Consider the following 23,688-nt stretch of genomic DNA (forward strand, 5'->3'; position numbering starts at 1 on the left):
GCACAATTTGCGGAGAAAAGAGAAGAATAAGCAATCGAGCAACAGGACATGAATTATGAAAAAACGCCATAGCAATGCAAGTCCGCGCAGGGAATTGAGCGAGAAGAAAGAAAAAAGAGAAGGAGGAAAGAAAGCCAACGCGGGGTTTCCAATCTTCGAGCGGAGGGATGAAGGCGGGAGAAAAGGCGGGAGGGACGAAGTTTTCATTTTACAAAAACGCAAAATGTCGGCACAAAGCTTGGGACTCTTCGGTCATCTAGTCACGCACACTGAGACCTGAACGGTCCGTAAACATGCGGGTCGCGATGTTCATAGCGAGTAGTTCCTGGAAGAGAAGTTTTGCCGCATAAGGGATGTGGATTTGCGAGATGCGAGTTTTGTTGTGGCAAGGGCGGCATTCGTAAAGGCCCTTCTTAAGTTGACTATTTCGAGGCACGTTAGTAATTTGATCATGGGATGCAAACAGGAAGAAGGGAAAAAAACTTACGCAATAGGACTCATCAGACCGCAAATGTCGCATACGTGGACGGTGTATGCATCAGAGACAGTAAACAGACGCTCCTTAAGGAAAGCAGCGGCACCGTGAGCAATCATACAATCACGTTCCATCTCTCCGAAACGGAGACCACCGTCTCTGGCACGACCTTCGACTGGCTGGCGGGTGAGAATCTGGAGGGGTCCACGGGCACGAGCGTGGATCTTGTCGTCGACCATATGGCGAAGACGCTGGTAGTATGTGGGACCTAAAAAGATCTGCGTACGCAGCTTCTTGCCAGTGTGACCGTTGTACATGATTTCGAAACCACGCTTCTGATAGCCGGCATCTTCGAGCAGCTGGGAGATCTGATCGACGGTGACGTCGGTGAAGGGTGTGGCGTCACCCTCTTGTCCGGTGATGGCACCGACCTTAGACAGCAGACACTCGACCAAATGGGCAATTGTCATACGAGAGGGAATGGCGTGAGGGTTGATGATCAGATCTGGTGTCACTCCCTCTCGAGTGAAAGGCATATCCTCTTGGCGGTAGGTAATACCAATAGTACCCTTTTGACCGTGACGAGAAGCAAACTTGTCACCAATCTGGGGTACCTTGGTAGTCCTAGTACGGACCTTGACGAATCGAAGACCCTCAGTGTTGGTGGTGAAGAGCACCTGATCGACGATACCGTTCTCGGTACTACGAAGAGGCGTTGAAACGTCGCGCTTGGTGTGTAGAGTAGTCTTTTGACCAAGCTCCTGGGCATCCGCCGCGATGGGTGCAGTCTTTCCGATGATGATATCGTCACCAGACACACGTACACCAGGCGCGACAACACCATCGTCGTCGAGCTTGTCATAAGTACCACCCTTCAAACGGAGAGTGTCAGCACGCGTAGGTTTCTCGAACTGTTCCAGAACGTTGACACCAATGCGTTTCTCTTGTTCAGTGTACGCACGGTAGAACAAACTCCTGAAGAGACCACGATCGATACTGCTCTGGTTCATGATGACGGAATCTTCCTGGTTGTAACCACCATAGGTAGCAATGGCGACGATAGCGTTCTGTCCAGCGGGAAGCTCACGGAACTTGAGGTACTCCATTGACCTGGTTGTCGCCAAAGGCTTCTGGGGGTAATAGAGGACGTTCATCATGGTTTCCATACGGAGCGCAAAGTTGGTAAGAGCAACACCCATGGCTTGTTTACCCATGGCAGATTGGTACGTGTTACGGGGTGACTGGTTGTGATCTGGGAAGGGAATGATACTGGCACAGATACCCAAGATCATGGCCGGATGAATCTCGCAATGGGTATAGGCGTGAATGCGAGGATCTGGCTGGGGCTTGAGACGACGAAGTCGGTCCTTGCCCTCAGTGGATCGCTCGGCTGCAGGCAAACCCATCTTCATCTCTCGCCATTCCTCCAAATCTTCGGGTGAGAATGTTATCATGGCAGTTTCTTCTTCTTCGGCATCGAGATACTCGACGACACCGTCTTGGATCAGACCTCTCCAGCCGTAGGTGGCCTGCTCGACCTCCTCTTGACTCCAGCCTTGCCGTGTGCTGGTCTCCTGTTGCTCAGCCTTGAGCTTGTTACTGATTTCCTTGGTGAAGATCAGGTGGTTTCGGTTCGGCTTTCGGATATCGTTCTCAACGACGAACAGAGGTCTCATGACACGGCCAGCATCCGTGAAGATCTTGAACTCTCGGTCACGAATATCACGAATCAAACTCATCTCGTAAGATAGAGTTCCGTTTCGTCGGAGCTCCTGCACAACTGTGACAAGTTGCTGAGCGTTGGAGTGAACACCGACCCATACACCGTTCACGAAAACCTTTGTCGCATCTGGGTTTTGGTTCTGGTCGTATTCCTCGAGAAGTTGCATGTTACGTTGCGTCATGAAGTCGATAATGGGGGATGCATCGCTACCGACACTGACGTAGCACATGAGAGACAAGTTCTTGACCAGTCCGCAAGCCTGTCCTTCAGGCGTCTCAGCAGGGCAGACAAGACCCCAATGAGAGTTATGAAGTTGGCGGGGCTTGGCCAACTTACCATCACGTCCAACGGGTGTGTTTGTTCGGCGAAGATGGGACAAAGTAGAAGCGTAGGTGTATCGGTTCAACACCTGCGAGACACCAGCCTTTGCGGAGGCGGCCTTCTTCTGATCACCCCAGTTACCTGTAGCAAGAGAGTACTTCAGGCCGTTTGTGATGATGCTGGCTTTTACAGCCATTTGGACGTTGAAGTCCTGGTTGTTTTCAACGCACCGCTGAAGGTACTTGTACACATCCTTTGTGAGCTTCAGGAAGAGGATTCGAAATAAGTTGGCGATCAAAGGTCCCGCAAGATCCAGTCGCTTCTTTCCAAAGTGATCACGGTCATCCTCATCACGGCGACCCAACACACACTGTAGAAGTCGGTGGATCATGTAACCAAAGAAGTAGGCCTTGCGGGTATCTTGACCCTCCTTTTGGGAAATGTGCGGCAAGAATTCGCGCTGCATGATGTCCCTCGCAAACTTGAGACGCCTGTCCTTGGTACCAGAGTTTGCACCACGCTTGGCGATGAAGTCGAGGGCAGTCTCACGGTCCTGCACAACGGAACCCTCCTCGATACTGGGCTTCAACAGCTCCAGCATTTGTGTGTCGGTACGGTCGTAAACGATGTGGCTCAGAATCTCCTCATCGGAAACTATACCAAGCGCACGGAAGACAATGGCCATGGGCACATCTGCCTTGATGTATGGGAGGGTGGCGTATGCGAATGGACCGGGTATACGCTTGCCCGGACCGGCGAGCGAGTTTTCTGCCCATTTGATGTTAAAGGAAGAGATAAGACGAGTGCCCTTTTCGACAGCACTTCGAATTTCTGCTATCCAAGGAATAGGTCCCTGCTTCTTGCGGAAGACTTGTACAATGTTGGCGGCACTACGCTCCTGGGCGATCAGCACTTTCTCACTGCCGTTGATGACAAAGTATCCACCCTGATCGTAGGGGCATTCGTTCAGCGCAAACAAATCGGCATCTGATTGCGCTCGCAGGTGGCAAAGCTCTGACCGCAACATGACGGGTAGCTTTCCGATGAAAACTCTCGCCGCAGTACCATCGTCCATGGGCATGTCCTCACGTTCCCACCGAATTTGTGAAGCACCTCCTGTGTATCCGCCCTCCATATCCTCGTCCTCATCGCCCTCGGGATCGCGGCCTTCACGAGCGACCATGATGCGGTTTTCGATGTCGGCCAACATGGCTCCGGAGTAGGTGAGGTTGCGAAGACGCGCCTCATGTGGATACAGCTGTACAGTGGTACCGTCTCCTTCAGTATGTGTTGGTCGTGCAAGATAGACACGTCCAAACTTGATCTCATAGCGGCGCTTGATAATCGGGTTATCATCCTCGTCGGGGTTGTAGGGCGTGTTCTGTTCGAGAATGACGCTTCCGTTTTCTTTTACGATATCTTGTATTGTATTGCGCGTGAATTCGTCATAGGAGTCCAGTTGTTGCGACACCAGACCCTTGGTGTCGAAGAAGGAGCTGATAACTGCCCAGCAGTCCTCGGGCAAAACGCGGTCGTCCTCCTCATCCTCGTAGTCGTCCATTCCGTCTTCGTACTCGTACGGCTCAGCCATGGTCGCGGCTAGATATGTGAGGCGCGGTAGGGAAAGGGTAGAGGTGAGAGTGGATATCGAGTGAGGACGTGTAGAGTCCTTGTCTGCCCTAGATGCGACAGGCGGCGACGAGTGCCTCTCAAAGAGAAGTTCGGGGCTAGTGTTTATCCGGTCTTAGCGCGCCCGCTCCACCCAGGGTTAGTACTCCTTACGCCCCACACCTTGCAAGTCTCATCCCTATAACATGCACCAATATATTCGCAAGGCAGCATAAGTGATTACATTTGGGTATTTGGAAGTATGATAATAAAACACCGGGCAAGATAGTGCCATTGAAGCAATATGGCAAGAGTTTCTTTTATCACAATGATTGTTCGAGTGTTTCTACTGGCTTCCTTCACTCATCTAAGAACATGACACACTTGAACGCTAAATGTTGAGAATATCCTTCGGACTGTTCAGATGATGTACTGTTATTTTTATTTATTTGGAAAATGGCAAGCTCTATCAATATCTAACCCTCCTGCCGCCCTTCTGCTCGCCCATCTGATAACTCACCGCCACACCCTTCCGCTCTGCATACTGTATTGCATCACGACCAGTAATCTTTACGCAATGATCTGCTATGATACTTTTGAGTGAAGGCAGCTTATCCGCCAGCATCTTGATCGAAGCTCCAGTGATGTTTGTGTTTGAGAGGTCAATGGTTGTGAGACCAGTTTCATACGTGAGAAGACATTCCACGTCATCGTCGGTACATGGCATAGTGCCTAGATCTAACGACTCGAGAGCTGGTGTAAGAACTCGTGGGGAGCAACAGAGAACGGCGTTAGGCCCGTTGAATAATGTCACTTCCGGATCGAGCAGGCAGCGGAGGGAGAGGTGCTGCAATGGTTTGCTATTTGAGAGTGACTTAAGAGCTCCGTCTTCAATGTATGAATCGAGAAGCACCTCAAATTTCTCCGGGCTGATAGAAATTCCAGATAGTGAGAGATGTGTGAGGTCAGCTAATTTAGCACGCGCCCATGGATTGGTGTTAGTAATCCTTGGTAGGAAGCCCCAATAATTGTCGAGGACGAGATGTTGCAGTGTATCGGGCAACGCAAGGTAAAGCTCCGATGATACGCGCTTCATGACTAGTTTTGTGATTGGCGGCATTTGAGATGCATCCTGTGGCCAGCCTCGGCCTGATACATGGAAACCATCCGCATTGCAGAGTGAAAAGGACCGGAGCGAGGGCGTAAGACTAAAGAGTTTGGCAATCTCGAGTTGCCATCCACTTAACCTTTCGGTACCAGTCAGACTCAGTGTGTGGAGGTGAGGAAATGGAGTAGTCCATTTCATCGGGTGTTTGAGTGGTAAGACACCGTGGAAAGCAACGTGTTCAAGTGTGGGTCGCGCTTGGAGAATTTGCTCCACAGCATCTGCCGTTATATCTGGATGCACGGTGAGTTTCTTTAGCTTGGAACTGCTCTTGGCGATTTCGACTAATGATGCTGACATGGCATGTGGTAAGGAGAGAATCTCCACATCGGTAAGATCTTTGGCCATTTTTGCTAGATTTTTGATTACGTCCATGTGTTCGAAACGGTGGAGGGTGACGTGCGTCATGCGCATCTCTGAATATTTGAAAGCCGAGCTCACGAAGGAACGAGGCACAGGCTTACGTGCGCCCTTCAGATCAAGATGCAGCCACAGCTTAGGTAGCTTTGAGAGGTAATCTCGCCAGCCTTTGCTGACCCGCATGCAGTTGACTATGTGGCGGAAAGGTAGATACTCGAGCACCATTTCGGCCAACTCCACAGGTAGAACAGAGAACGGATCAACAGCTGTTGCTGGTGAAAGTTTTCGAGTGAGCTTGTCGTGCAGTTGTTGAAGAAGCTGATTAAACGTCAGCGGCAGCTCACAACCCCATAGCTGAGAGAATGATATAATAGAAAACGAGTTCAACGAGAATACATACTTTGAAGTTCTTGTCCTTGGATCCGACATTTTTCATTCCATACTTGTATATTCCTAATGCAGTCTCCTCTTTTCCCATCTTCTCGAGAACACTTGCTGTCCTGAGGTACCCCTTGACATCTGATTTTTGCATTCTAATCATTTCTCTCCCATCTTTGACCGCATCACTAAATCTTTCGAGCTTGTCATAAGTGGCGGCTCGGTAGTCATACAGATGGAGAGTAGGCTTCTGGCAAGTCTCGATGCCTTTTGTGAATGTCTCTAGCGCCTTGTCGTATTGCCTGAGTTTGTAGTAATTGCGGCCTAATTCTTGGAATTCCTCTGCTGACATTTGGCGAGCCATTGTGACCCTAAGAAAGGGGACTGAGTGTACGTTTAACTAGTACGGCGTAAGACACAGATGAGAGTGGTGCCGGTGAATGAATCGGGAAGATGCGACGCGACGCGACTCCCTTAATAGCCATGGCCCGTGCACCTGCTCCAGAGTACTAGTAAATCTTGATAGACCAAAATTCCCGGATACAACTGCCTCTACCGAAATGGCGCAACATCGACCGGATACAACTGCACACTAACATTATAGAATCACACAACTTCCCTATAGTATATTAATATATATATGTAAGACGCCAGTATTCTAGTATATAGGATAATTTCTTTAAGCACGTGGTAGAAGGTGGCTAATTGCAAACAGCAACTCTGTTTTGATAGAGCACTTTTTACTACAGTATTTTATTTCACCAAGAGAAGTATAGGCCATGACCGAGGTACTTGCAAAACGAGATCAAAGCCGACTCGGCTTCCCTTGGTTCCGGAAGCCGAAAAGAAAAATTGAAATTGAGTGATCATATTCAAAATTTACTTCATTCTATTTGTCACAACACTGCTAATTCTTATACACCTTCCTCTTCCTCTTCCTCTCATCTACTCCTACGCTCAAGAAGCCAGTCTACTGAGCCTCGGTTAGCCTAGCTTCCTGTCCAACAGCACTCTTGCGCGACAAAGCCATGTAATGATAGCATGAAAGCATCAATAAACTGCTACTCATCTGGAGTTCCTTCTCAGCTTGATGATATTGAACATATGCCGTTCAGTCGAATTTTGAGCTTGATGCGCGAATGCTTGTGCAATGCGTTGATACGAATGGGTATGTGAACAGATGTGTTTCGTTGATATCTCTCGCCACTATTGAAGTCAGGACTTTAGTCCGCAGGGAAATCAAAAACAGGGATGTCGAAGATGTGGTATGCGCGTTTTGGTAGACGTACCAAGGTTTGCGGACTTGAACCTTCAATCGAAGATCTGGATCGTCAGACAGACAGCGAAATCGTCTGCGTCATCGGTATGGTGCTTTGTTTCATCGATGATGACAAAGGTGACCTCTGATACTCAAGGTACTAGGGCACTTGACCGACTACCCAATCCTGGTGTTGGTGGATCAATGGATAATGGTGCGAGCTGCGGTATCAATGACTTCATCATAAATACCAGGTCGGCTGCTTTGAAGGGTTTCTGCATGACACGATCTGCCCCGGCAGCCATGGCTGTATCCATTTGTTCTTTCCGCACATTGGCCGTTACTGCAATGATGGGCAGCCTTACCGGCCGACATTCATTGAGTTCTTTCTTCCTGAATTGGCGCATCGCTTCGAGACCATCGAGTACTGGCATTTCCAAGTCCATCAAAACAATGTCGAACGTCTGTCGGTCCAAGGAATCGAGCGCTTCGAGACCATGGTTCGCTACGGTGACATCGCAACCGGCTTTCTTGAGCTGTTTTCCGAGAACTCGTTGGTTGATGATGTTATCCTCCACCAGCAACACACGTAATTGTCGAGATGCAAACTCCGTGTTTCCTACTTGCTGAAACATTTCCTTGAGTGTCTTAGGCTGGGGTTCTACTCTTCGTGTTTTGACATAGAACCCAAATGTCGAGCCCTCACCCAAGACAGAGGCGACCCCGATTTCGCCTCCCTGCTTTTCGGTAAGCTCTTTGGATATGAAGAGACCTAAACCACTGCCTCCATAATTCACGTGCGTCTTCACGTTTGCCTGCCTAAAGCGTTCAAAAATCTTGTCAATGTCCTTTTCCTGCAGCCCGATACCAGAGTCTGTTACGCTGAAACCCAAATATATCTCCTCACCCTTGCCCCAGTCTGGGTTGCTAGTCATATCGGCAGGTGTTTCGCCGTCAGTTGCCCAGAACATGTCGCTGGGAAAGAGAGTGCGTGGGTTTGATCGGCTTGCAGCATAGCGAATCGAGACGGCTGGTTCTTTTGACGGTTTGACGAACTTGATGGCATTTGTAAGCAAATTAATGAAGATCTGCGTCACCCGAGATGGATCGAAACATAGATGATCAATGTCGAGTTCTGAGAGAGAAGGATCTGGTGTTATGCTGTAAGCAATATTGTTTGTCTTCAGCTCGGCTTGGAAGATGTTAACTATGGAGTCGACAAGCTTCATAGGTTTAACAGGAACTGGGGTAATCGATAGGAGCATGGAGTCGAGTTTGCTCAGTGTAAGGACGTCGTCAATGATCCGCTTCTGGTGGTGCGCACATTGCATGATCGTGTTAGCGCTGTGTATGTTGTCGTTGAGAATGTCTAGACAGGGTTTGGGGATATCGGTAATCTGTGCGCGGCACTCTTCAAGGGCGGTTGTGATGGCATCAGCACAGTGTACAATGGCACTGAGTGGATTCCGCATTTCGTGAGAGACTACATCAATGAAGGCTTCCTGTTGTCTTTTCGCTTCTCTCGCTTCAGCAGCCTGTCGAGCCTGGAAGGACTTTGCCCAGCATAATCGGCTAATGTCTGTAGTACAAGCCATGACGCTCACCACGCTTCCATGCTCGTTGCGGTATGGGAATGCGAGGACTTGAAGCTGTGCTGGTTCTGGATCACCTGTCGGAGGCGTATACAGTCGTTTTAAACGGAGGTCGACAGTGACTTGGTCGTCACCCTTGAGCAGACGCTCCCAAATCTCTTCTGATTTTGCGCGGTCGTCTTCATGATATGCATCGAAGAAGAGGGCGAGACTATCGGAGTGACTGGTGGGCGATTGTCCAGCTAATTCGTAGTAATAATCGTTCGCCCAAAGCATATATCCATCCAGAGAAACATGACACATGCCCACCGACGCGTGATCGATGAGATGGCGTAGCTTGAGATCGCTGAAAGCGAGGTCCGCTTCAAGCTGGACCTGGTGCTTCTTGTTGGATTCATAGTCTACTGCAGCAGTCATGAGACTCGACACCATGCGGTTGAGGTCTCGAATGAACTGCTCGCACATTTCGTCGTGTGGACGATGGGGGTTGGTGCCAAAGATGAGGTACCCAGAGAGACGTCCACCGCACATGGTGGGCATGACGACGATCTTCTGGGACGGCGCGCCCCAACCTTTCCAGTCGACAGATGAGAAACGGTCGTCGTAATCGATAATAGTTAGGTCTGTGCCAGCTCGTCGCATGTCCGGTATGAGTCCTTCTTCACTGTCGATGGTAGCCGTGTTCACCAGAAGAGGATGACCCTCGGGTATGCCTATATGACCATGCAGCCTCAGCGAGTTGGAAACTGCTGTTTCGTCCATCCTGTATAACATAACCATGGGCACATCTTGCGTATTCGTCTCCAGTGTGTTGAGGATGTGCGAGCAGACACTGTCGATAGAGCGTGGAGGCACCGAGGCGAGCTTGTTCAAGCATTTTGTGCGGCGCTCGGTGAGTTTCTCCGTGGTTACTTCGTAACTGGGGAGCACATCAGCTCTGCATCCAAAACGCTACCTGCGCGTCAACAGCACTACTGTCATGACAGGAGCGCATCTGGTGCGACCAGAAAAAAACTCACACATGATTGATGTAGCCTTCTACTACGCCAGGTATGCCTACGGGGGTAAAGCTACCGGTAAAGAAAGTTTCCTCGCGGTAGCCCTTGCGCTCGACGAAGGTCGAATGAGCCGAACTATAGTCGACACCCATGCCGGTGCTCTTTGCCTGTTTGAAATAGGCGCCAACGGAGGGCCACAGCTCTGGATAGCCATCCTGAAAGAGGGATCCCATAAGGGCAGGGTGGACACCAGCGGCAAGAGGGGCATATTTGTCGTTGTAGATGGCTGTCATGTGGGAAATATCTCCCCACCAGAGACATGCGGCGCGCGAGTCTGTGAGGACATAACTGGCAAAGAGGCGCAGCGTGGGGCTCCAAGTATCAAGAGAGCCGAGGTGAGTGCGCGACCAGTCGGTGTTGCGGAAGAAGCGAATATGAGGAGTTTGTGGCAGGGCAGCAGTCCAGTCGCATTGTTCGTCGGTCGGGGTGATGGTCAGGGTCGCAATGTGAGGAGAGTCGATGCCTCCGTCTTCCGGGGGTGGGGTCAGCATCTGCACAAGACAGGAGCATATGCGAAGATGGCAAGGCACACAAGGGGCTGCAGCATCCTCATAGGAAGCAGAGGGCTGAGGAAGACAAGTCTGGGACCCGTTGATGTTGCAACCATCTGATGGACTAGTCCTAAGACCCGCCGGTGTTTCTCTCGGGCACCAGTAGCAGTCAGTTCCATGCATGCATGCCGTCTGCCAGGTGGGGACGGGATACGATCGAGGATGGCCTTGCAGCACACCCATGCCTGCCAAGCCCCTTCCGATCGGCCTCGTTCCGAACACCGTCGTTCCGATGCAACCTTGCCGCACTGCCGTGCCTGTAAGTAAGTAACATGTACCTGTACTTGTACACGTACCATGTCTCTGCGCGTGGTCCTGTACATGTGCATACACGCATCATTACGTACCATGTACACTACTACCAAGTACAACCAACCACCCGCATGACGCTGTCAACCACAACACGAGTCCCATCACGAAATCCATCGTCCGTCGTCCGTCGTCCTTATCATACTCCCCCCAAGCACACAAAGGCCCGAGTCGCGTCTTGCACATCTCTTGCATGCGCGTGGGCGTCTTCCTCCTGCACCGGCCCTCCATGGCCCTAAGCGATTGGTCGCCTGCCCTTCATCGACCGATCCTCACCAGGTTGAGCGTACGAGGCAGGGGCACCGTCGTCGCTCGACCACGTCTTTGGGCGGCTCTCGCCTTTTCTCGCAGCCTCACCGGACCCAATGACCTGATCGTCCTCGGCATCTCGCGTGTACACTGCACGCTGACACGGCCCCGCTGACAACTACACAATCGTACCACATCTGCTGCTCTTGCACAATCGCTGCCACTCATCCATCTATTGCCAAACTATGTCTCTATCTGCCAACTCAGACGTCATCTTCAACACCAATCAGGCATTTCTAGTCCGGCCTTAGTGTGTGCATTTCCTTTTTACCCCTCGCCTTAGCCTTTCCGCTGATTGTCAGAAACCGCCCTCCGATCCCGAATCGTGAGACCACTAGGATATAGCTCTGCAAAGCTTTGGTTCGAATCCTGCCCACTGTCTGCCGCAGCCCGGAAACAATAAGGCCGCCCCTCGCGATACACAAGACGATACTTGGTCTCGTCAACCTTGCACCGCTGCACAGTGCGCATCGACCCATCCTCCTCAATGACCAGTGTCGAGTGCCATGGCGTCGCCCCGAGTGCACCTTTTTCCTGTTGCGGAATAACAGCCATGGACAGCTTGTCCTTTCCACCAGAATCGTGAATAGACAGGCGCACATACTGCGTAGGCACAGCTGCCATTGCGGCAGAGAAGGCCTTCCACCGACCCATCATCTCTTTTGCTGTATTTGCAATATTCGCGGCCTGGTCCTCTGGGGAGAGAGCAAGATGTCTCTCGTTCAATGCCAGGTCCTGCTTCAGAAATTCAAGATACTTGGTGTGCGTCATCTGCATGTCGCTAGTGCTAGTATTTGCCATATCTGCCTCGAACTTGGGATCGCCGTACTGTCGCTTGAGTTCTTTGCGGATATTGGACGCGTTCTCGAGATAGTATTCTTTGGATTGGAAATCTCCTGAATACTTGAGTATGTCCCACAGTCTTAAGAAGCTGATGTTGTTGAGGTTGTTGTCGGCTGCTATCTGTCGAACGCTTTGCCCAAAATTCCATACCGTCTCGTCACTCACGCCGAGAAGGTCTATTGCCATTAGTCAAGGACATACATATGTGGGGGAAAACGCGGGGTAACATACCGTTGTATACAAGACCATCAGAGGTGATATGGCATTCGGCGCCAAACTCATACACTGCCTTGATCTTCTCGCAAAGCCCATCCAGATGCTTCAGCGCAAGCTCCTCGCCTAGATCCGGCAAAACGCCCAAAACCTTATCCTTTGTGTTTGGAGACTTGAACGGAAACCCAGGAAGTAGCATGAGCACGGGCTCTTTGCGCTCAACCTGCCCTTTAACGATCGGCAGGAACGTCTCGAACCCATCCCATTTGCCAGTCCGCTCGTAGTTCAAACCATACTGTTCGATGATCTTGAGTATCTCCTCGGCTTTCGCGTCGACGCTACTTTGCGTGATTGCAGAAGACATGGTTCGTATTAGCTTCTTGGAGAAGCCGATATGCAGCTGAACCGTGGGTTCAACAAGTACTTATGTTGCCCTGAAATTCAGCTTCTCTTTGGGGGCTGTACTTCCAAGAAGAGGCGCTGCTGAGGCACAGCTGTAAGCACGCACGAACCTATAGCCGGCTTGCAGACCGCATCGCACAATCCTTGCACCTCCAACAACATTATCTCATTTCTTCAAAATTCATTGCAGACAGATTACCGAATGTCTATGTCTTTCGATGATTGGCCTTAACTCACATGTTAAACGACAGTTATTGTTCAGAAAAAAAAGCAAATTCACCCCCCAGCGCAAAGCAAACAAAGTTCCCCGCTGTGGCTGACCCTAGGTATCCAGCCATCCCTCCCTGTGGATGCATTCAACTACCCACACCCCCATCGCCCGATTGCTGGGACGCAGGGCAAGTCTATTTTTGAGGCTTGCTCAGCCTCGTGGATACTGTTTGGTCGACCCCTTCAGCCGCAGTGGGTCCTCGATCCCAAATACCGTTAGCACACAAGTCTAGACAATGTCCCGCGCCCATGGTAGCCAAAACATTACTTTTGATCGTGATGTTTTTTGTGCCCAATTGCCATTTGGGGCACTTGGATTGCGACTGGGAAGCTTGCTTGCTGGCAGTTTGCAGCACCGCGTTTGCGAATTGAGACCTGATTGTGAGATTCTTCTTTGTTAGGGTGTCTCACCTGAACGGGTATAGTGACTTGGCGTTCACATGGTATTTGTAGCTGCCTTCAGAGTCCACTATGCGTTTCAATCTTGTATAACATACCTGCGCTGACTACTACCATAACCACATTGTATAAAGGACTCTTGGAGTTCTTCGAGCTGCTATATAGAGGATATATCAAGACGAAGTATGCAGACGTACCCATCGCGCACCTTATTATAATATTGTTTCACTATCAAATTACGACTTACCCATCATCAAACATTTTAGTCGCAGTTTCCTGTTCGATACGAGCGACTCCATATCGCTATATCTTCCCGGTTTCCTCCCTCTCGTTCGAAGCGCCCATCTTCTTCTCTCTCTCACCATTGCCTCCGAGATCGAGACAGAACCTCGCCCAAGACTCCGAAAGACCGTTGCTACTACATGGGCTATAACATAGCTATTTGACTTTCGGCGAGATCCTCCGTGACTTCCAAGAGTAAGAAGAAGGGGGGAAAAAGTGATCGATTTGATCGATGTTCCGGAAGCCTGAGATGGTGTTGAGCGGGCTGATATTTGACAAGCGGAATTTATGAGGTAGAAGGTAGCCGTGGAACCTAATGACATGGGAATGTTGCAAGATCGTAGCGAAAAGCACCGCCAAGAACGAGTTCGCTAGCAGCGTTGGAAGCAAACATCTGGAGAACAAGGGGAAAAGAGAGAGGGAGAAGATACCAATTGCATGGTGCACATCGCAAAATTGCACTGGAAGCGTGGCGATTTCTCGTTGCTTATCGTCCCTAAATTTTGGGACGAAGCAGAGGGTACACATTCTCGCTCCGACTACTTCCACATATATCACATCACCAATTCCTACGAAACTTCTCGTATCAAAAGAGCAGCAGAGTATTTTATTTGCTATAAGAACTATCACTTACCTTACCTGCGAGAAATGGAAGCTCGACTAGCTTGGGACCTCATACCTACTTGTTCAGGAACACCTCGAGTTACTGTTCCCGCTACGAAGTCCCTTGCTTCTCAAGTCTCGCTCTCTCCTTCTCGTTTTTTCTCTGCCACTCTCTTTCTCTCGCCCTCTCCTCTTCCCTTTTCTTCATCTGCGCATATACAAATACACTCTCATCTACCTCCCCAGACTCCTCAAGCTGCTTCTCGACCTCTTCCTCTTCCGCCTTGGACGCCTCTGCAATGGCTTCCGTCTTCGTCTCAGGAGAGGCATTTGACTCCTCGCTGCCTGGTCTGTTGAGCTCCCATCCGTACACGGGATAGCCCTTTCGCAGCTTGTCGAATACCTTGCGCATCTCGTCGTCCCGGTGCTTTTTACACGCGGTCGACATGACCATTTGCTGCAGCCCGCAGCGGTACCACCCGTGAGACTCGCTGTACTCCCAACAGGGGCAGTAGCTCTGGTGCATCAGGTCGCCGTAGCATTCGGCGGTTCGTGCATGGTTGACGCCTTGGCTACAGTGGTGGCGGACTGTAGTTGAAGCACCAGTGCGGATGTTTATCACGGCTGTGGTCCAGTTTAGCGCGTAGATGTTGGGGCCGTGAACAAGACGGTTGAGGTCTTTCATGCTGTAGCTGTTTAGGAGCTCATTGGCCTCAAAGACGTGGTAAGTGTGCTTACCGGTTTGGTCCACCATTTGAGAAACAGCGTTCTCCAGCTTTGAGCTCTGTTGTCCCTCCATTGTGTATTTGTCTTGGTTTTATTAGGGATTTGGTTGAGTGGGAAGGATGCTGTACTGGTTCTAGGCTCTAAAATTGGAAAACGGTGTTTGGAAATGCGTGAGAATCTTGCTATGTTGAACTGATAGTAGACGATACTGAGAAGTGTGAGGCTTACTGTTCAAGTGGGATTTCATATAAATATTTGAGCTCCTTTCTTCACAATGTTGTCTGTGTGATAACTCGCAGGGCAATATCTCCAGCTTTTGCTCACTCCATTGGCTGAGAATGGCTCGGCTGCGGTGAAAGTCATGTTAGAAGTCTTCTTTTGGGCGAATCAGGTAGCTTTGGCCATTGGACTGTGTTTGGTTTATGTACAGTGTGATATAAACATGAGGCATAGTTGCATTACTAATATTAGGAACCTACGGACACGACTTGGTGTGCTCTATATAATCAATCATGCGCTTCATTGTAACGATGATGTGTCACTGTATTCTCATGCTTAGAGGTATACTTGATATTTTCAAATGATACTTATTACTGCGACTCCCATGAAAGCAGCGTGTCATGTCATGGTGCTTACATCGTATGAATCACGATCCTGACCAGAAACCCATGTCCAGTAAACAATCATTATGTATCGTAGCTCGCGTTTCTGTTTTCGTGATACAAGTCCAATCTCCTCAGAGTCTTACATGACAATAGCTTAAGCTGGAAAGCTAACAGCAAAGCAACACCATTACAATCCCATTAAGACGAAACGTTTGAAATCATCAAGAAAGGAATTACCACCAAATTCCAAAGCTAAAAATACCTACAACGCCAAAAAACTTCCCATACATACCAGACAATATAAGCCCTTTAGATCGCTTTTCTCTCGCATTCTCACCACCTTAGCCGCCGCCCCCCCCCAATAACCTTACCCATCTCCGAACCCTGAAAGCCAAACAACTAACCTCTCCAACCTCATCCCCTGCACATCCATCTTCCGCACCTCACCCAGCGCAACCATCCACTCCCGGCCATCCCTCCCCAACTGCACCGCAACCTTCCTCTCCCTCTCCTCCCTCTTCAACTCCCTACCCACATACATTTCCACCGCCCACGGCTTCGCATGATAGAAACTCGTATTCGCCTTTCTTGACCCCTCGACGGACGCCCACGCTCCAGGCGCGTAGGTTGGGTGTCGTCGGAAGTATGCGTATTTGTGGCGCTTGTGCTCGGCAGTGGTGTGGATGGAGTGCGGGGCGGTGGCGCAGGTGCGTGAGAGGGATTTGAAGGGTGAGGGGTTGGCGGTGGAGAGGTGCTCCGAAGAGATGGTTGCGAAGGGGGAGATGCGGACGTGTTTGCGGTAGGGGATGGGGTTGGAGGGTTTCGGGGCGATGAGGGTGCGGAGGGCTTGGAAGACGGATTTGGGGGGGGGGTGGTCGTGGTGGTTGTGAGGGAGGTTGATGAAGGTGTGGTTCCCGTCTCTTGTGTGTGCGAGGATTGCTGAGGAGATTGGATTAGGACTGGTGAGAAAGGAGTGAGGGTTTGCTGCCAGGTGTCGTGGAAATCGATTTGTGGTGGAGCTGTCGGTGAGCTTGCGATGGGGTGGGGGACGGACAATGACTTGGGTTCTACAAGTTGCCATCCGGGGAGGTCTTTGTCAGGCGGTCGAGCCGATACCGACCTGGCTTTTTCTCTTATAGCGCTCAGTATCATCTCCCTCTTCATTGTATTTCGTACCCAGTTCATGAATACTCTTGCACGTTCCCTATCCTCTTCTGTAGGTACAGGTGTATTCGGCCCTCTAACATATCTCAGACCTGGCACTCTACCCAGAAATATTTTTTGGTCATCCCATATTTCCAGTGCTTCGCTCAGCCTTGCCATGTCTTCAACTGGCAAGCCGGGCTTGTTGAGCAAGTTTTCAAACTTGATGATGGTATTTGCCAGCGCAATCTTCGTCTTTTTCCAGTACCTTGTAGCGATGACGTGCTTTTTAACGTCACCTGAACTGGACATGAAGACGCCTCCACGCGTCAGGAAGTGATTCTGGGCCGCTCGAACTGCAGCCATTTGAGAGGTGATTACACATATTGGACAGGCATTTTGGGATGATGGAAGCTTGACCACAAGGGAAGACGAGACAGTATGTGTGCAGTCACCGATCATAGCCGCGGAGTTGGTGATTTCGGTCATTTTGCGAGAAAGTGGAACAATGTTTGTGAATGGTGGATGAAGAAAAGGTATAGTGTTGGGAAGATCCCTGTGGCAATTCGAGAGCGAGCTGGTGTGTACTTATACTGTAGATTCTCTGGTTCATGCATTGAGAAAGTGCATATACGTGACGTATTCAAGATATGAAGCGGTACAACGTTTCTGAAGCTTCACGTGGACCAAACGTTGCTATTGAGGCGCTGGACAAAAAACATCGCATGGTAACCGCAGCACGTAAAGACCTCGTTGCAACCAGCCTTTGAAACATCCCGTGTCATATACACGCTGTGAAGACTGCAAAAGAGAGACGATTACAATAGCTTCTTGCGAATGAATCTGTCGAAAGATGTACTTGTAATACATGATGATATCTCGTGGCCGCACGAGACACCTACCATGCGCTCAAATTTTCGATGCACCAATAAAACTGCTGCCCGCCGTATGGCATCACAACATCTATTACAGCAGCCATTGCATCTCTTTTCCTGTTATCTGGTGGTTGGGGTGACTGAATGAAGGTATTTCACATGTTTCCAACCCGACGTATAGGATTTACTGTGGAGGTAAAATGGGTCAAGCTGCTCGCCTTCTTGATACGACAGTCCGGCGATGAGTTATTGTCTCCAAATACAATGACTGAAATTGGGTTTTCACGTCTTTTGGTTGGCTTACCCAGCAGGCTTACCTAGTCATTGGATTATCCAATTATCGATAGCAAACCCACCAACCAAAAGGAACAAAATTCACGCCAACTCGCATTAAAGTCTCATGAATATATGGGGCTGTTGAGTAATGAAAAGAATCCTGGCTATGGGTTATTGGCATCGGCCCTTGTTTCGCCACGTTGCATAGTACCATGTTGACACGGTTTGAAGGAAGCGGCTTTGTGTTGAGACGGCCGTGATAAAGTGAACACTATTATTCACCTCATGGCTGAACTCTGTGGATATGTAGGTGCGGAGAATCTGTAGTCTTAGAGCAAAGCTTAACATGGACAAGAAGCGGAAAAACGGGAAGGATGTCAACGCGTGTGCGTCATCCCGGAACGCGGAACCACGTGCAACATTGCCAAGTTCACAACGCCACCATCCCTATCTGCTTTGCCCAAACTCTTTATAGCCACTTGAGCTGCAAACCAACCCATCTCTATAGCTGTGTCAGCACGATGCCGCAAACACGCTCAGGAAGATCTAGAAACCAGAATGACAAAGTGCCACAACATGTCCAAAGCGACAGCGATGGCCCTGAACCTGACGACACACCAGCAGCACCTCCGTCATCATCATTTAAAGACCAGCTGAGCAGCTACGCGTATAAGGAACAAGATATGACATCGAACGAGGTCTCGGCATCGACCAATTCCGACCGACCGAGAAAGCGCCCTAGAACGGCCACCATAGCATCTGTCGGAAATGCCCAGGGATCTTCCCGACAGCCGACAAAGAAGCGCAAGGCGGGCCAATACGCCCTTCCATCAAAATACGCCCATTTGTCTCCACTGGTTGACATATTAGAATCAAATCTGGTATGCGTATTTGTTGGCACCAATCCCGGTGTTCAAACTGCGACTGCTGGGCATGCGTACGCGCACCCGTCAAACCACTTTTGGAAGCTACTCCACGCGTCAGGTCTGACAGATCGCCGCTTGAAGCCTGAAGAGGACCGCAGTCTTCCAGCCCTGTACTGCATGGGCAATACAAACATTGTAGACCGGCCATCCAAAAATGCGGCTGAGCTCTCGAAGGAAGAAATGTCTGCCGGTACTGCCAACCTAGATGCAAAATTCCTAAAATACAAGCCAGAAGCCGTTTGTATAGTTGGCAAGGGCATCTGGGAGGCAATATGGCGTTACCGCTATGGCAAGAACCCCGGCAAGAATGAGTTCAAATATGGCTGGCAAGACGAGAAACACAACATGGGCAAGGGTCCGGAGAACGGGGAACAAGAGTTGGATGCCAATGGCAATTCCTGGAAAGGGTCCAGGGTTTTTGTGACTACCAGCACGAGTGGCCTCGCTGCGAATCTGACACCTACCGAGAAGGAGATTATCTGGAGACCATTCGGAGAGTGGGTGCAGAAGAGAAGAGAAGAACGAGGCTTCGTGCCCCAGCTAGTGGAAGCCCAATCTGCTGTTGAAGAGCCAGCGCAACTTTAACCATCTTTGAACAAGGTCTTAGCTAGAAGGTGTCAGCCGAGACAGAACTCAATCAGCTGTCAAGATAATGCCGCCGAATGCATGTACCCGCGGGGGGTTTCAAAGTCATATGCTTCGCCGGAATCGCCCTTTCAGCCATGAGATGCAACTGCTATACGTTTTACGTCTTGGTGCATGACTTTCAAATCACCGACACTAATGGTCTGCGCCACACGTAAATGATTTGCATAGATTCGTGAACAGCTGCCCTCCATCAACATTCTCACTTGCGTCTCGTGGCTCTAACTTGAATCAACTTTTCCGGTTCTTGGCGAAATCTTGGCGGATGAAAGTTCACGGCTTGGCGTTGAACCTGACCGAGCCAGTTGCATTAACGCCGCAATTGCACCGCCATAGTATTGGGTCCCAACCATGCTGCGCCTCCTGGGTGTGGCTCAACAACGTGACGAAGAGAAGCACATACCTACAGGCAAAAATACATGATAAAAGTGCTTCTTCTGTCAACGACCCTTTCGTGGCTGGAGATGCCAAGTGAACAGGACTTAGGATGACTGAGCCACGGCACAGCAATTAGCCTCGTGTAATATCGCTAGCTGCAGATGTAGCGCCACAGCTAAACTGAAGTGGGCACTAGCCTACGGAACAAACGGCAAGCATGCATATGTGAACGACACTTCATGCAACACAGGTTTCCGAGCAAGCAATCTTACTGTCAAGCTACCCACAAAACGACTATGTGCTGGTTGAATGGACCGTTGAGCGAGAAAAAGAAATTGACCAATGTTGTACTCTAACAAAGTAAGATGGGAAATTTGACTAGCAACGCAGTGTCCGAAGATGCAACACCGGCTCCGCTCACCATCTGTGTTCTATACTACGGCGTAAGCACATACGCGAGTTCGTGCGCCTCCTCCCAAGACAATTGCATACGCGTAAAGACAAGGATTCTGCATCTACCGTTCCACTCCAATGTCTCATGGGGCCTGAGCAGCTGCCACACGCAGGCGCCCAAAGAGCAACACGTATGTGGCGCCGAGCAAACCACTCATCCGCCTTATTTTAGGCTCTGCAAATGCCTCTGGTTAAGCTGTGCACTGTGCTACTAGTGGGTATGTGCACGCGCGCGCGCGCAAAAAAGAGCGACAGTCCTATTGCCCTTTTCGCGCCGCATCCGTCCTATCCGTTTACCGAGTATGTTGCGAAGGGCGGCAGTGCCGAAACAGCCAGTTAGAGTGGCTGGTGTGCAAGATGTCAAGAAGGAATACGGGGGGCCGCTTATCCTTGCCCCCTTACTTATACTACTTATCTAAAGCGCTTGTTGTGCTGTGCCACAAATAACTTTGGAGACCCTCTCTTCTTTCCTCTGCCACAATCCTCAACGCCTCACGGTTTTGTTGCACTCGCCTCTTTTCTTTCGAGCCACAACACACACACCAGCCACAAAACCAAGCCTCTCGCGACTTTCTTAATTCAACGTCACCACATACCGCGTTCATCGCAACATTTAAATCGCTCCGCGACAACAAATCAAAATGAGTTATCCCCAGCAACAACAGATGAACTATGGACCTCCTCAGCCTGGATACGGACCTCCTCCCCAGCAACCCGTACGTTTCCCACTCTTTTTCTCCCCGAAAATAGATTCATAACGTGATTTTCGCGCTCTGCGTAAATCGTAAAAAGCGCTACAGAATAGCATGCTAATTGTTTTCATGTATAGATGTACTACCAACAAGCACCTCCACCACCTCCACCAGCGGAAAAGAAGGACAGGGGTTGTCTGACTGCTTGGTAAGTTTCTTTTTACCTCTTTCCTTCCCTTAGACACCCCGAAACAAAATCGAATGAAAACAAAAAAACTAACGTATAATAGTCTGGCCACACTCTGCTGCTGCTGGCTCTGCGGTGAAACCTGCGAATGCTGTCTCGACTGCCTCGATTGCTGCGACTGCTGCTAGTCCCCCCCCCCCCTTGTCGAATTAATCCATGGCGCCCTGTCCGCGCGAGGTTGTCAATGCGATTCTCCTCTTGATTTTTCCAAATCGATGCGCATGCGATATGATGGGATTTGGTATATGCTGGGATGAAAGGGAAAGCAGATGGGAAGGGTGCGCACTGAAGGAGGGGCACGTGTACGCGCGACATGGGATGTGTATGAGATATGAAGGGGGAAGAGATGGGGGAGGAATAGGTGGATTGGAGTTTTTGTCTCTTCTTAGCATACAGTGTGTGTGTGCTATGGTTGCTGCGCTTTCTTTCATTGCGCGTTGTTGTTGTTTACCCACGCAAATAGATTGGCAATGACTTTGGATAATGGATTTGATCTACTTCCAAGTTTTTTTTATGAATTCACTTAGTGAATGACAGGACAAAGCAGTTCCATTTGATCGATATACAAACTCGCTCCATGTTAGACGCAAGTCTTACAGTCAATGAGAAAGGAGATTCAATTAAAAGAAGAGGAAAGGAAAACTACAGCGCTTAGTCCTCGTAGGCTTCCTCAAGCTCCTCTTGGTACGCTTCTTGAGCCTCGATGAGCTCCTGGCGCTTCTCCTCCAGAGACTCACGGTCACTACTTGAGATGGAGGAGCCATCTGCGTCGTGAGTAGGAACTGGTGGGGGCTCTTGGAAGGCTGCAGCGTTTTCATAGGGATCTGATGGAGGGGGTGCACCATATGGAGCGCCGCCGTAAGGCGCCGCGGCTGGGGCAGCGGCTGCAGCAGCCTTGGCTTCGTCGTCGCTATCATCAGCTGGTGGGTGTTAGTTGTGCGACAAAGATTTGAAAAAGAGGGAGGGAAGAGAAACATACCAAGTTGGTGGCCAATAAAGGCACCAGCGGCGATACCTCCAATACCGGCCGCGGCCAGCATCGCAGTGGAATGACCCTTCTTTTCCTCCTTCTCGTTGGTAGCTTGACCAGAAGGAGTATAGTCGTGTCCCTGGTGGCCGTGAGTGTTTCCGAACAAGCCACGCTCATCGTGACCAGCTGCGGGCACGTAGGGTGCGCCGGCAGCGGGAGGAGCGTATGGGCCTGGTGGCAGGTGGGAAGGCGGGTCCCATTGTGTACGTCCAGTAGCTTGCTCAATGTAAAACCAGCGTTGGCTGTTCTGGTCCCATTGCTGGGTCCAGCCAGGCGGCATTGGGGGAGGTGCGCCATAGGGCGCTGGTGGGCCTACTGGTGGGGGTGGACCCTGGCCGTACGGCTGTTGCTGAGGGTAGCCCTGGGGTGGATAACCCTGGGGCGGGTAACCCTGACCCTGAGGAGGGTAGCCTTGACCCTGAGGAGGAGGATAGCCTTGACCTTGTGGAGGATAGCCTTGACCTTGGGGCGGACCACTGTTTCCATAGTATGAATCGGACAGTGAGCGGTCGCCAGGGCCAGCACCACCAGGCGCGCCGGCATGCGAGTCTTTATAACGTTAGGATTTGGATCGCGGCTGTGTTTACAAAAGCATGTTTACCTGATGGCTTCTTGTCGTCATCGTCCAACAGCTCCTTCATCTTCTTCTTGAGGAAATCCATAGTGGACAGGTGTTAGGAAACAACAAATAAGTGAGCAGTTGCAAGGTGAGAAAAGGATGAAGAAGAAGAAGAAGAAGTTTGAAGTTTGTCGTGTGAGCGGGGGCAGAAGAAGGGCTTTAAAGCAAAAGAAAGTGGGCACTGCTGGATACCAGCGGGGCGTCTGATGGCAGCCTCTGGGCACGCATAGCTCCACGGGGCATAGGAGCATGGGAGCAGACTGCTCAGGGCGTACACGGTTGGCGACATGCACAGGAGAGACAAAGGGCACCAAGCAGAGGGGCAGACCTCATCCGACGACTCCATTGGCAAGCGGGTTGAAAAGTGGGGGGATGAACCGGCTTGCTACTTGCGGAGGCTAGCTTGGATCCCGTCTGCTGTGAGGAGTGGATTAGTGAGACTTGGCGATGTGTATGTGAAAGTGTCTTCGGTATTGGGTTTCTGCGGCGATTGCTTATGCCAGAGAGCAATAGCACGGACGCGCATCTACTGGCCTGTGTAGGCCTGTATAGGATTGTGTCACCGAGTGTATGCTTGGATGGCAGCCAATGGCAGTTTTCGATTCTATCGGCTGGCGGGCTTTGGGTAACAGGAGGTGCGGGATTAATGACATGTTGTAGAGGGAGTTGGGCGACATGGGTTGGTGTGAAGAAAGGCTTGGTGTGGCCGATGGAGTGAGGCTTAGCGATGCATGCGCCATTGATTAATCTGTATGTATGTATACCCAGCCACGGCTGCCACAGCTGGCCAGTGGCGAGGCAGGTGCAGCCGACGGGAAGTCACGATGGACGCCGAGGGGCGTTGGGGGCTGACTAACGGGCGCGTACTTGCGATACAAGCCACATGCCCAAGCCGTTGCAGCAGATTCCAGTGCTGTGGCCGTGGTATGTCGCATCATGGGGCGACAGTGGCCA

At 50.5% G+C, this 23,688-nt stretch overlaps 9 protein-coding genes across 9 annotated transcripts; 2 read left to right on the plus strand and 7 right to left on the minus strand.

Annotated features, from left to right (window-relative positions):
- Nucleotides 1-256: 256 nt before the first annotated feature.
- COCVIDRAFT_94880 (hypothetical protein) lies at nucleotides 257-4,110 on the minus strand (the record flags this gene model as incomplete). The annotated part of the gene is made up of 2 exons (XM_014702818.1): nucleotides 257-422; nucleotides 488-4,110. 2 exons carry the CDS (start codon nucleotides 4,108-4,110, stop codon nucleotides 257-259), a joined length of 3,789 nt encoding a protein of 1,262 aa, XP_014558304.1.
- A 486-nt stretch (nucleotides 4,111-4,596) lies between these two features.
- On the minus strand, nucleotides 4,597-6,394 carry COCVIDRAFT_94775 (hypothetical protein; the record flags this gene model as incomplete). Its single annotated transcript, XM_014702819.1, has 2 exons — nucleotides 4,597-5,970; nucleotides 6,053-6,394. 2 exons carry the CDS (start codon nucleotides 6,392-6,394, stop codon nucleotides 4,597-4,599), a joined length of 1,716 nt encoding a protein of 571 aa, XP_014558305.1.
- Nucleotides 6,395-7,440: 1,046 nt separating this feature from the next.
- COCVIDRAFT_25169 (hypothetical protein) lies at nucleotides 7,441-10,429 on the minus strand (the record flags this gene model as incomplete). The annotated part of the gene is made up of 2 exons (XM_014702788.1): nucleotides 7,441-9,799; nucleotides 9,900-10,429. The coding sequence occupies 2 exons, from the start codon at nucleotides 10,427-10,429 to the stop codon at nucleotides 7,441-7,443; spliced, it is 2,889 nt and encodes a 962-aa protein (XP_014558274.1).
- Nucleotides 10,430-11,386: 957 nt separating this feature from the next.
- On the minus strand, nucleotides 11,387-12,527 carry COCVIDRAFT_14541 (hypothetical protein; the record flags this gene model as incomplete). Its single annotated transcript, XM_014702770.1, has 2 exons — nucleotides 11,387-12,126; nucleotides 12,182-12,527. 2 exons carry the CDS (start codon nucleotides 12,525-12,527, stop codon nucleotides 11,387-11,389), a joined length of 1,086 nt encoding a protein of 361 aa, XP_014558256.1.
- Nucleotides 12,528-14,231: 1,704 nt separating this feature from the next.
- On the minus strand, nucleotides 14,232-14,918 carry COCVIDRAFT_14542 (hypothetical protein; the record flags this gene model as incomplete). Its single annotated transcript, XM_014702771.1, has 1 exon — nucleotides 14,232-14,918. One exon carries the CDS (start codon nucleotides 14,916-14,918, stop codon nucleotides 14,232-14,234), a length of 687 nt encoding a protein of 228 aa, XP_014558257.1.
- An 899-nt stretch (nucleotides 14,919-15,817) lies between these two features.
- Nucleotides 15,818-17,082, minus strand: COCVIDRAFT_25172 (hypothetical protein; the record flags this gene model as incomplete). The annotated part of the gene is made up of 2 exons (XM_014702789.1): nucleotides 15,818-16,409; nucleotides 16,505-17,082. 2 exons carry the CDS (start codon nucleotides 17,080-17,082, stop codon nucleotides 15,818-15,820), a joined length of 1,170 nt encoding a protein of 389 aa, XP_014558275.1.
- A 1,183-nt stretch (nucleotides 17,083-18,265) lies between these two features.
- On the plus strand, nucleotides 18,266-19,255 carry COCVIDRAFT_94718 (hypothetical protein; the record flags this gene model as incomplete). The annotated part of the gene is made up of 1 exon (XM_014702820.1): nucleotides 18,266-19,255. The coding sequence occupies one exon, from the start codon at nucleotides 18,266-18,268 to the stop codon at nucleotides 19,253-19,255; it is 990 nt and encodes a 329-aa protein (XP_014558306.1).
- Nucleotides 19,256-20,787: 1,532 nt separating this feature from the next.
- Nucleotides 20,788-21,213, plus strand: COCVIDRAFT_36289 (hypothetical protein; the record flags this gene model as incomplete). The annotated part of the gene is made up of 3 exons (XM_014702821.1): nucleotides 20,788-20,862; nucleotides 20,976-21,046; nucleotides 21,129-21,213. The coding sequence occupies 3 exons, from the start codon at nucleotides 20,788-20,790 to the stop codon at nucleotides 21,211-21,213; spliced, it is 231 nt and encodes a 76-aa protein (XP_014558307.1).
- A 523-nt stretch (nucleotides 21,214-21,736) lies between these two features.
- On the minus strand, nucleotides 21,737-22,777 carry COCVIDRAFT_14545 (hypothetical protein; the record flags this gene model as incomplete). Its single annotated transcript, XM_014702772.1, has 3 exons — nucleotides 21,737-22,005; nucleotides 22,065-22,664; nucleotides 22,717-22,777. The coding sequence occupies 3 exons, from the start codon at nucleotides 22,775-22,777 to the stop codon at nucleotides 21,737-21,739; spliced, it is 930 nt and encodes a 309-aa protein (XP_014558258.1).
- Nucleotides 22,778-23,688: the final 911 nt, after the last annotated feature.

Source organism: Bipolaris victoriae (genome assembly GCF_000527765.1).
Source record: "Bipolaris victoriae FI3 unplaced genomic scaffold scaffold_27, whole genome shotgun sequence".
Taxonomy (NCBI): Eukaryota; Fungi; Ascomycota; class Dothideomycetes; order Pleosporales; family Pleosporaceae; genus Bipolaris; species Bipolaris victoriae.